We start from the raw sequence: 12,121 nt of genomic DNA, 5'->3' as shown, positions 1-12,121 counted from the left end.
TAAACTGGTTGTGGGCTTTATTTGGAGAGGCAAGATTTACTCAGTGGAGTTTTGCCACTGCCTTCCTCAGAGGCTGAAAGAGTGGGGCTTCCAAAGGTCACTCAGGGGCTGAGTGGGGACTGAACCTTGGTCATCTAGAGTCCTAGTCCAGCACTCTAACATAATGCTGGCTCTATGTAATCACATAAAATATCCAAAATAGGAGCAGTCTGAATTCCATTGTAAAATCATTGGTTTCCAATTTTACTACCTTGCATTTCTGGTGAGGAAAGAGTTTTCTATAAATACAATATTATGGGAAATTTATGTCTCAGGTCTCAGGAAAAACAGATGCAATTACACTTGGGAAACACAGATGCAATTACACTTGGGAAACTGATGGTGATATTTAATATCTTTGAGAAGTACATTCTGGGATGGCTTCCTAAGAAAATCCACTGTGGGGGAAAAATACATGGATTGGATTTTTTTTTTTTAATGAGATAATTTTTTTTGAAAGAGAATACATAACATTCTTTGTTTAGTCTGACACTCCTGTATTTGTTTCCTGAGACCAGAAATAATTATTTTTTCCTCCCTGGATTTTTAAAGTTTTGACAGTTCTTTATGGATCTGAGGCATAGGTAATAAATACCATCTGCTCCACAGGAATCTGTGTTCGATGTCTCAACAAAGCCATGTAAAATTGTAATGATGAAATAAAAAGAAGCCTTCCTTTGAAACCCATGTTTGCATAAAGACAGTCAGCCATCACATCTCTGGGATCAAACAGGGAGTGAGTTGCACTACATTCCTCCCTGACTGCCATGCCACAAGGTACGCTTATTGCATTAGCAACATAGGGATATGATAATGTCATTACACACAACTATCAATGCACATTTGCATGATGCCAGTGCAAATGAATATATAGTACCACAGTACATTTCTAATCTAGCATACTGAATAGATAGTAACAAGAAAATAAAATGGTCTATGTGATCAAAGTAACAAAAAACACAAAACAAAAATGTATTTAAACCTTGCAGTTCTACACACGTTTATCTGGTAATAATTCCCATCGCCTATATAAAGACTTGCTTCTAAGAAAACAATTATAGAACTGCTCTGAGCAACTAGGAATTCATGCATTTTGTCAGCAGTCTACAATTCCATTTTCTTTATTTTAGCATATTTTTCTTCTGCAATATTTTATCTTGTTTAAACATTTTCTGGACTTCAAACTGTTACTATCTTTATAGAATATTCTAGGTACCTAGTTAACATAATAAAACACTATAAAATTGTATTGTTGTTACATTGCTCTTTCAGATTTGGTGACAATTCTGAATTTTTGCACCTGACCAAATATTGAAGTTGCTATTAAAACTAACCGTTTTAGCTGGAGCAGCAAGTGTTTCCATTTCTTCATGGGTCACCCAAACATTGCCTGAGGGCTATTGCCAATGCCCACAGGGTGGCAGGTAGAATCCGCATTAGGTAAGCAGTGTTAAAGAAGAAAGGCAGCAACACTGTAAGTTAACAGCATACACCATCACAATGAGCACAACCATGTCCTTGCCTCAGTTGAGCTGCAGCTCGAAACAACTATAGACAAATCTTTTCATCTTCCTCCTCTTTGAAAATGTCGTTTTTGGATTCTAAAGAAATAACTGGTCAGAAGGTCATTTCCAGATACATCTATTAGTATCACCACACCCATTCTTCTCATTCCCCCAGTCCAAGTTGTGGAACAATTTCCCAGGGGAAATTTGCTTAGCATCAACACTGTTTAGTTTCCATTGCCAAGTTCAGACCACCTTGTTTTCTCAGGTATTTTAAATCTTTGCTAATGCTGGATGGTATTATTTCTGTACCAGGTGTGCTCCTTGCAGAGAAAGTATGCACAATTTATTGTCTCTCAGGTAGGGCTATGCAACCTATTTGGCTAAAGTGGGATACAGCAAATTGGGCCAATTTATTCTCATCTGTACCAGCTCCAAATTGGATCAGATTGGCCCATAAAAGTTCCTGAGTAGAATGGCATAGTCCAAAGCAATTTGGACTGATCCAAAAATCCAGACGGCAAAGATAATCAGGGAAAAGCAGAGCAGTGAATGCATAATCGTATAAGGAAAATACCAAGGTGGTGTGATGCTGAGAGGGAGGAAGAGAGCTGGGCTTTGCTTATTATAGATCAAAGTGACCTTTGTGGCAAGAATCTCAACAACATTCTGCAATCACAGTGTTATAAGGAGGGTCTTAAACCTTTTACAGTCATTGCATCTCTTTATTCATTAGCTGGATTTAGCTGTCAGTAGCAAATTGAATAGCTCCTTTTGTTTTCTTTAGTACCCTTGACTAATCCCGTTTGCCTTTCTTGTTAATTTGAGTATTAATCTCTTTACTTGGTGTATGTCTGAGTGTCAACCTCCAAATGGTCCTGATTAGGAGAAAAAGGAGATTAGGTTGTCGCCTTTTTCAAAAAGTGGTGTAAAGACTGAAAATATGCTGTAGTAGCATTGTGCCTGCTTGAAGGAATGAGCACTAATAGACTTCCTTACCCTGCTTCTATTTCTATTCTGGAACAATTTAAAAATAATAATGAAAAGACATGTGCTGCTATATTAAAGTCAGCAGATCTAGGCTAGGGAAGTCATTAAGAATGACAACCGTAGGAAACACATATAGAGGGAAAATTAGGTCATCAAATGGGTACTGCAACTTAAGATGGGAGAAAGAAGAAACTATTTAAGAAAGTGATGGGTTGGGGTTGGTTATTTATAGATCTCTCAAAAACAGATCTCAAAAATAGCTGTGTGGGCTAAACCCAACATTATGTAACAGATGTTTGCTCTCACATTGCAACTAGGTTTCTGTCTCCCCCTGCAACCTTTCCCATGTTGTTGTTGTTGTTGTTGTTGTTGTTGTTGTCATCGTTATTCCCTCCCAAAACCTCTCCTGTTATGTACTTCCAGAGGAGGTTTGGGAGGCAGGTGTAAGGGAATTAGACTCGCAAGCAGTGCCCATGACACTAGTGGAAGGGTACTGTTGGATTGGGAGGCTGAAGAGGTCTGTATCATATCTGATCGACATCAGATTTTGGATGCTCTGTCATAATAGAAAATACACAGGATTGGCACTTGTGGAATCCATGAGTAGATGGAAAGAAGCTCCAGCCTGCTAAACATACGTGAAGTTACATAAACACATGTGCAAAAGATTACAGTGTTTTTGAAATTCTTCTTCGTGGTCTCTGTGACTCTCACAAATGGGGTTATCTGCATCTATGCAGTGCTTCCTTCTGAACTTTCTAGAGATATAAATAGAGCACTTTGGCTGTAGCCCCACCCACTTGCAGGCAACACTTTCCCTTGGGTTCTGCCTGAAATCCTCAGTTTCTTTTTGTCTGCCATTGCGACAACTTACAAGGAACACCTCTGAACTTTCACTTTCATTTTCTCATGTTTTCTGACCTTGAATTGTTTTTGACTATTCTCTGATATTACAGCTTCTGAGTTTTCCTTCCTGGCTTCTCTTCACCTACAGCACAGTAAATGTTGCCCTCTGATAGGCTTCTCTTGCAAGCAGCCATGTCCTTGACTAACTCATTTTAAAAATGCAACACATGTGGTGCCAAAATCCTGGACAGTAATGGGCATGGTCATTGTCTTCTTTGCTTGTAACAGTCTCACCTCTTGAGTACATTGCAAGGCCTTAACTTTACAGGCATACAAAACTCGGTCCTCCCAATTGATGTTTCTTCCCTATGAACAGACTTGTCCACTACTGACCATCCCTCAAATCAGTGTTTGCTCAGACCCATCCAACTGCATCGGCATCTGGCACATCTTTCTGTGTGGCTCTAAAAAGGTCAATCCAGAATTTGACCGCCAATGTTACTGCCACCAAGAAGCACCTTATGGTTCCAGAACACTCAGTACAGACCAGATTGACACCATCTTCCTTCCATGGTATGGAAACAGTCTCAGACACATCCTCCATTCTAGGTCACTCCATTGACCTTCAGGATATCATTCATAAGATCAAGAAATGCCATCATGAAAAGAAGAAAAAATGCAAGCATACAGAGGATTTCAGATCCTCCTGTCCACCAGCACTGGATCAGGCCAGATTTGGACATGAGACAATAACCTCTGTTTCACCCTCCACTTCAGTCATCCATCTGGGCCAAAGCTGTACATTCAGTGGGATTCTTCCTCAGAGGGAAAGATCACTGAAACTCCTTTGGCACTAGAATGCTCCCTGACGCTTGTACCATCGACCAAGGTGGTCCCCTCATCAGCCCACCTGGAGGAGGTTAAACTATGCCCTATTCTCTCTTCCCTTGTGGGGGGCTCTCTATCTTGATCCCATTCTCCAGTAAGAAGGACTCATACACACCCATGATGTGATGACTTGGGTCACAGAAGATAGTCTATCTCTCCTCACTATAAGGAGGCACATCGTTACTACCTTTCTTGACATCACTCTTCTGCTTACTCCTCAAGCCACTCCTCCCATGATTATAGGGACGATGATTATGGCTCTCATCAGGTCTATTCTACCTACCCATGAGGCCCCTTACCATTGCTGTTATGTGGGATAATATCACCAGTGGCATTTTCTGGAACAGCACAGCACCACTTTTAAGATCAACACCCTAAGGCAGACTGATCTTGTTCTCCACCCCATATTTTCCACTTCTCCTCCCAGCTGTCTGTTTGATATTCTCCACATAGGAAGAGACTTCCAGTTTCAACACAGCATTTTTGAAATTAATCTCCTTCATCATTTCCCTCTTCTGTGAACTGGCGAGGAAAAACACTCCCCCCCACTCAAATCTGCAGCCATCCCACCAGAGCTATGGCTGCACCCTCTGCTTTACTGAGAGGTATTCTACTGGAGGACATTTGTAGAGCAACCACCTGGTCACAGCCCTGGTCTCCCACTATAGGGACTGATGCACAATCCAGGGCTTCAGGAGGGCAGTCTCCTCTTTGGCATGACTCTCAACTTCATCTATTCAGCTGTCTATGGCATGACAGTCCATCCTTGGTGAGTTACTTGCTAGTCTCCCATTTGTATGAGTCACATACAGCAATAGAAATAGCACGTACATTTCTATACTGCTTATCAGTGAACTCAGCACTCTCTAAGCAGTTTACAATCTATACGACCACTGCCCCCAACAAGCTGGGTACTCATTTTACCAGACTATGAAAGGATGAAAGACTGAGTCAACCTTGGAAACCTGGGATGAAACTCACAACCTTGTGGCTACAGTATCAGCATTTAACCACTGCACCTCCAGGGCCCTTGTGCCAGAGACCATGAAGAAGGAGAACAGTTTCCTTACCTGTAACTGTAGTTTTTTGAGTGGAAATCTGTGAACTCACACAAACTCACCATCCTCCTCTCATCATGTCCTGCCTGTCCTTGAGTCCTCAGGTGCTGTGACAGTGACATTCATAGAACTGAGTGTTTCAGGCAAGAACTGAAGGATAGGGCTGACCTGAAGTGGTGACAGCTACAGCCAGAATTCTCTATATCTCTGAAAGGTTCCAAATGAAGCACTGTGCAGGCACAAATAATCCCATTTATGTGAGTTCATAGATGACCACTTCAAGAACTACAGTTACAGGTAAACTATCTGTCCTTTTTGGTACTTCAGTGTGGAATTCCACATCCATCATTGCCTTGCTCTTGAGTTAATTCTTCTCTGTCCTCTTTTATGTCACCCCTGTCTCCTTCTCACTATATAGTTGTCGCAGATAATTTGCCTAATGCAATTCAATTTTTATGGGAAAAAATGATAAATATAAAATTAAATTTCTGTTTGTAACAGCATCATGTGAAAATGATGGATCTGTTAAGGAAAAAGATGGATCTGTTAAGGAAAATGCAACATGGGACATACAGTGAAAGAAATAAAACATGTATGTGAAAGTCACAGTGACTAAGCAAAAGCAATTAAGAAGCCACACAGGTGAAAAAGCTAATGTAATTTAGAAGTCTTGAATGTCAAGGACAGAATTATAGAATGTACAATTGAAAACACCTGAGATTCATTAAGTGTACAAGGTGAAATGATGAAATTCTTAATTATGGGTTGAACTATGTAAACCAATCAAAATGAGTGTACACGCCCACTGGGTGGAAACTGACTAGTGGGTGGTGATTAACAATGGCTATAATAATTGCTATGTTTGCCAATGTATTTTGTGGGTAGTTTTGGGTAGTTTGGATAGTTGAGTAGTTTGGAGATATTTTGGAGATTGTAGAGATTGTGATTTGTAGGGCATATAGTATTTGTATATAGTAGAATAAAGTAGATCTTTTATATAAGACTACTGAGTTGTCTGGTGTCTTGGGTGAAGATACAAGTGTCAGCAGAATCCTGGAGAAGTTTGGAGACATCTGAGGAAGAAGAGTGAGAAGGCTTGGAGAGTTTGTCAGGGTATTCAGCCTATTCTCTGAAACTCTGCTGCTTGGAAGAAAAGCATTAACCACTGACCAAAGCTGGTCAGCTCTGCTGCATAACAAGGTGGTGAGTTAGAGCCAGAGGTGAAGAGCAACAACTCCCATCATCCCTGATTTGGGGAGCATGTTTTGAATAGGCTAGGTGAGGCACACACAAAACACACTAGGAAATGACTAGGAGCATCCTATCTTTTCATTAGACTAAAGGGGGAAGGGACAGACAGCCCTGAAGGGTTGGCTTGAAGCCGCCTCTTCCAAAGGTGGATTGGGGCTGTAGCAAACACATGCCACAGCCCCAATCCGCCCTGAAGGTGGCCGAAAAAGGAGTGACAGAGATCTGTTCCTTTTTCGGCTGGCAAAAATCCGGCTTTTCTTGCCCCTAGAGATGAACTGATTAAAAGCTGAACGTTCAGCCTTCTTAATTAATGGAGTGGAAGAACCACATTTATTTCATGCTCCCAATGAAACCCTACTGGATCTAAGGTACCAGAAAAGGCCTGCTTTGGGCCATTGCTTCTGCTTCACCTACTGCTTAAAAATGTATATAGTACTATTAAAATAATCCCTGCCTCCACTCATGGGCCACGTATTATACCTGGGGTGTCATATCATTGTGCTTAATTATTTCACCCACCTGCAACCTTCCAGTGTCTTCGGATATGGACTCCTCTAGCAAAACATTCAGACTCTTGCTCTCACATGGATTCTAGCAACATCCTTGTGCATGTCATGATTATCTCCACTTCTTTTGGTGCCATAATTGCACCCATAGATACTGACAGTAAAGGTCAGTAACAGTTGAGATGCCACCTTACAAACTGTTTTCCCCCTTTGTCCATATACTGCTCTCCAGTTCAATGAAACAATGGAGGCTGCTGCTTCTGCCTGCCTCAATAATAAGAGAGTCTGTGGCCATATACAAACCATAATGAGGAAACCTCTGTGCCTGCATGCTTCTACTTCTGTTTGTCTCAGAAACAGAACTGAGATTAGAGGTTGCTACTCCCAACTGCTTGAATGAGAGAAAATGAGCAATGTGCAGAGGCTTAAAGAAGAAACTGATGATTGTGACCACATGCTGACATTGTCTGCCTCAAGAAAGAGTGGTCCTTGTGACCTCATGTTGATGCTGCCTACCAGACTGATTGACTTAGATGCTCATGTTCATCGGAAAAAGAGAGAAAACTAGGCAGTATGGTCATCCATAGCCACTCACTTTCAAGAAAGGAGAGAACAATTTGGGTATTGGGCATTGTATGACTTCTTTTTAAATGTAAACTGCCTCAATTGTCTTTTGACAGAGAGGTGGGGTAAAAAAATAAAGCTTTATTTATTTATTTATTTATTTATTTATTTAAAGAGATTCCTTGAATTCCAGACTGGACAAGGGTTTATTTATTTCCTGCCTCAGTTTCTCCACACCTCAAAACCCATTTCACCTCTCTTCAAGCAGGCACTACAGATCAACAGTGTTAGAGGATGACTGCCCTCTAATTAGTACTGGCTACCAGCGATAGTATTTTTCTGTGCTATGTCTGCCCACTAATTTTCTTTGACAATTGCCCACAGCTAAAAAGTTAGCAGCCACTGTTTGGAAAATGAAAGGTATAAGTTTGAGAAGTATAGAAGCTATCCTCATAGAGAACAATGGAAAAAACAAGATTACAATATACATCCATACTATCTTGCTTTAACTATTTGCATACCAAGAGATTTTGACCATGTTATTGCCTGGTGGAAGGACTTTACATAAAGCATTCCAATATTAAAGGCTAGTTAGTTTAAAGTTTGTTCTGGCAAAAGGGTTAGCTAGGAAGCATTACTGGAAACAAATTAGGCTTCTCTACCTCTTGGAACATGTAGAGTAGAGTGTTCGATGTCATACTAGTGACATTAAATGATGGCATTTTAATGGTTGAAGAATGATCAATAAGGCCTCTGTTAAGGCTCTCAGGTGCTGGATTTTTTTTTAATGTACTTAAATATTTCTAACCCATACAATATCAGCAGCCACAAGGCTTGGAACAAACAGACTAGCCTTGCATGTCTAACAATGCTTTCCAGACATGATGGCTGAATAGCACCTTCAAGTTCAGAGGCAATAAGGCCACAGCTGTAGAGTAACAGTTCAAGAGGATTATTGCCTTCTTCACTGTTCTCCTCATGGGCATCCAAGAGACATCTAGTTGGTTGTGAGAAAAACAAAATGCTTAACTGGATGGACTTTCTATCAGATCCAGAAGGGTTCTTCACTGGTTATTCCAAGTTAGATTAAATGACTTACCGTTCTAGATGTTGGAGGGGCTGAGGGACTTGTGAGTGATACCATCTCCTGGATTGCCAAACGGAGCTTTAAGCGATGGAGAGGGTTGCTGATTCCAATTTCCCTCTGAATTTCAGTATCTGACAATGCAGACATAATTGCTCCACTTTTCACATTTGCCCGGCATGCAGCAACATACCATGCAGGCATTCCCAGCCACAACTGTGGAGAAAGGAGGGGAGGTAAATGACAAAATCAATTACAGCCTCATCAAACTGTGGAAATTTTTGGATTGAGCTCAAATGGAGGGCACATTTTGTAAACACCCCTCCTGCCCAATGAAATTCAGATACCTATTTCAAGTAAATGGGGGAATGTGGGAGCATTTTGTTAAGAACTTGAGAAAGTGGCAGAAAGAAACATGCTTCCTGCTATACATACAGGCACACCACCCCACTGCCAGCCCAGAGCCTTCACAAGTTATTCTTTTTGGATACCCCCCCCCCCCCCCAGACTCCACCTACAGCACAGGGAATTCTGTGAGTTGTAAACCTCAATCCAACTGCTTGTCCAACTAGAGCAACCCTATTCAATCAATGGAATTTAATCTAGGTGTTAACTTACTAAATCACCATTGACTGTAACTGGGACTAATGGTTGGATTTTGTTCATGGTTCACAGAAGGAATTTTTCCAAGTTCTACATAAGCCTCATTATCTGGCATCCAGTGTTCCACTGTAATAGTCTTCCTAGCAGTTCCCCAACCTTCTTAATATTCAGGATAGACTTGTTTTTCTTCTAAAGTAGTTGCATTAAAAATAACAACAATGCATAACCCATTTTACAGCCACTGTTCTCAAGGAGGTGCCAACTCTCAGGCATGCCTATATTTTTACTAATCTGTTCAAGATTCAGATACGGCTGGCTAGTTCTCAGGTCTGAATGAATGAACTCTGTAAGTACTGTAACATTTCACTTAATAGGACTGAGGATCATCTGTGAGGCATGTGCTATTGCTTTTCATCTGTGATAAGTAGTCTGTTTAGTATCTTCGCTAATAATGAAATTAAAAAGTAGAAAGCGACACAGAGATAGCAGCTTTACTATAGACTTATCAGGAGTTAGATTCAATGATGCTCAGTACCTATTATACATAGTTCTAACAATATGTATACAAAGATGCATAGCTGACTCTTTTGGTGGCACGACTGCACATTCTATCAGAAGCTACAAGCAGCTCATATCATATTGAAGTTTTTTATCCAGACATGTGAGAGAGGCCTTGACACTATAGTGGGCTGATATGCAAATTCACCTCTGAACTGGTCCAAACAGTGCCACTGGGCTGAACTTCAAGTAAGACTACTGCTAGTAAAAATTAAAAGTAAAAATTCAGAACCACTAGTAAAATGAACTGCTGTACTCCCTAGGTCTTCAGATTAGGCTTAACTTGCTCCATGATTTTAGAAAGGTTTTACCATATTTTTTGTCACTCCAGTTCTACAAAGGAGAGAACATGAGAACTTGCTGATTTGTGGAATAGCACATCATTAAAAAATCTGGGTGATTTTTGGTATCAAATGCAAGGCTTTTATTATTTTTTCTGAACAGAAAATGCGATATTGCTGTTAAAATTATTTGCAATGCTTTATTTGCAATCCAGCAATAAATTAACAAACACATTTTCTATGTTCTTTTTCAAACATTTTTTCAGACTAAGTGAAGAAATTATTGCTACATTTTGAAATATCCCCATACATGCAAAAGGTCTTCCTAGGGCTTACCTCTAGCCATGCAACCACTGTAGGCCCATCCCATTGTGCAAAAGGCAACCCCTTCCTCCGAGCCTCTTCCAGAAGTTCATGCCTAAAAATGTGCCACAAATTATTAAAGCATGCACTGTTACCTAGAAATCTTCAAGTGCAATTATATTGTAGCATACTCTGTCAATGATCATAGAATCATAGAATCATAGAATCATAGAATCATAGAGTTGGAAGAGACCACTAGGGCCATCCAGTCCAACCCCCTGCCATGCAGGAAATCCAATTCAAAGCATCCCTGACAGATGGCCATCCAGCCTCTGTTTAAAGACCTCCAAGGAAGGAGACTCTATCACCCTCCGAGGGAGTGCATTCCACTGTCGAACAGCCCTTACTGTCAGGAAGTTCCTCCTAATGTTCAGGTGGAATCTCTTTTCCTGTAGCTTGCATCCATTGTTCCGGGTCCTGTTCTCTGGAGCTGCAGAAAACAAGCTTGCTCCCTCTTCAATATGACATCCTTTCAAATATTTAAACAGGGCTATCATATCACCTCTTAACCTTCTTTTCTCCAGGCTAAACATCCCCAGCTCCCTAAGTCGTTCCTCATAGGGCATGGTTTCCAGACCCTTCACCATTTTTGTCGCCCTCCTTTGGACACGCTCCAGTTTCTCAATGTCCTTTCTGAATTGTGGTGCCCAGAACTGGACACAATATTCTAGGTGGGGCCTGACCAGAGCAGAATACAGTGGCACTATTACTTCTCTTGATCTAGACACTATACTTCTATTGATGCAGCCTAAAATAGCATTGGCCTTTTTAGCTGCCGCATCACACTGTTCACTCATGTTCAACTTGTGGTCTACTTGGACTCCTAGATCCCTTTCACACGTAGTTTCATTCAGCCAGGTGTCACCCATCCTATATCTGTGCATTTTATTTTTCCGCCCTAAGTGCAATACCTTACATTTCTCTGTGTTGAATTTCATTTTGTTAGCTTTGGCCCAGCTTTCTAGTCTATTCAGGTCATTTTGAATCTTGATCCTGTCCTCTGGGGTATTAGCTATTCCTCCTAATTTGGTGTCATCTGCAAATTTGATAAGTATGCTCCCAATTCTGTCATCCAGGTCATTGATAAAGATGTTGAATAGCACTGGGCCCAGGACAGAGCCCTGTGGGACCCCACTGGTCACTTCTCTCCAGGATGAAAAGGAGCCATTGTTGAGCACCCTTTGGGTTCGGCCGGTCAACCAATTACAGATCCATTTAACAGTTCCTTTGTCTAGCCCACATTTTACAAGCTTGTTTGCAAGAATGTCATGGGAAACCTTGTCAAAGGCCTTACTGAAATCAAGATATACTATATCCACAGCATTCCCTTCATCTACCAAGCTGGTAATTTTATCAAAGAAAGAGATTAGGTTTGTCTGGCATGACTTGTTTCTCTGAAACCCATGTTGACTTTTTGTGATTATGGCATTGCCTTCTAGATGTTCACAGACTCTCTGTTTAATGATCTGCTCCAGAATCTTTCCTGGTATTGATGTCAGACTAACTGGACGATAATTGTTGGGATCCTCTTTTTTCCCCTTTTTGAAGATGGGGACAACGTTTGCCCTCCTCCAGTCAGCTGGGA

At 41.0% G+C, this 12,121-nt stretch overlaps 1 protein-coding gene across 8 annotated transcripts in view; it reads right to left on the bottom strand.

Annotated features, from left to right (window-relative positions):
• LOC149312139 (liprin-alpha-2) overlaps positions 1 to 12,121 on the bottom strand; it is a 318,268-nt gene that overhangs the window by 9,601 nt on the left and 296,546 nt on the right. For all 8 annotated transcript variants that reach the window (XM_089524024.1, XM_089524025.1, XM_089524026.1 and 5 more), the window contains 3 exons: positions 10,510 to 10,591; positions 8,747 to 8,947; positions 1,374 to 1,436 (listed from right to left, as the gene is read on the bottom strand). In XM_089524024.1, the coding sequence (XP_089380150.1) occupies positions 1,374 to 1,436; positions 8,747 to 8,947; positions 10,510 to 10,591 (346 nt within the window). The remainder of the gene's footprint in view (positions 1 to 1,373; positions 1,437 to 8,746; positions 8,948 to 10,509; positions 10,592 to 12,121) is intronic.

This window comes from Sceloporus occidentalis, unplaced genomic scaffold (assembly GCF_023333645.1).
Source record: "Sceloporus occidentalis isolate IW3139 unplaced genomic scaffold, rSceOcc1.0.p SCAF_5, whole genome shotgun sequence".
Classification (NCBI taxonomy): domain Eukaryota; kingdom Metazoa; phylum Chordata; class Lepidosauria; order Squamata; family Phrynosomatidae; genus Sceloporus; species Sceloporus occidentalis.
Note: the sequence above shows the minus strand (reverse complement) of the source record. Positions and strands in the feature narration are given on the sequence as shown.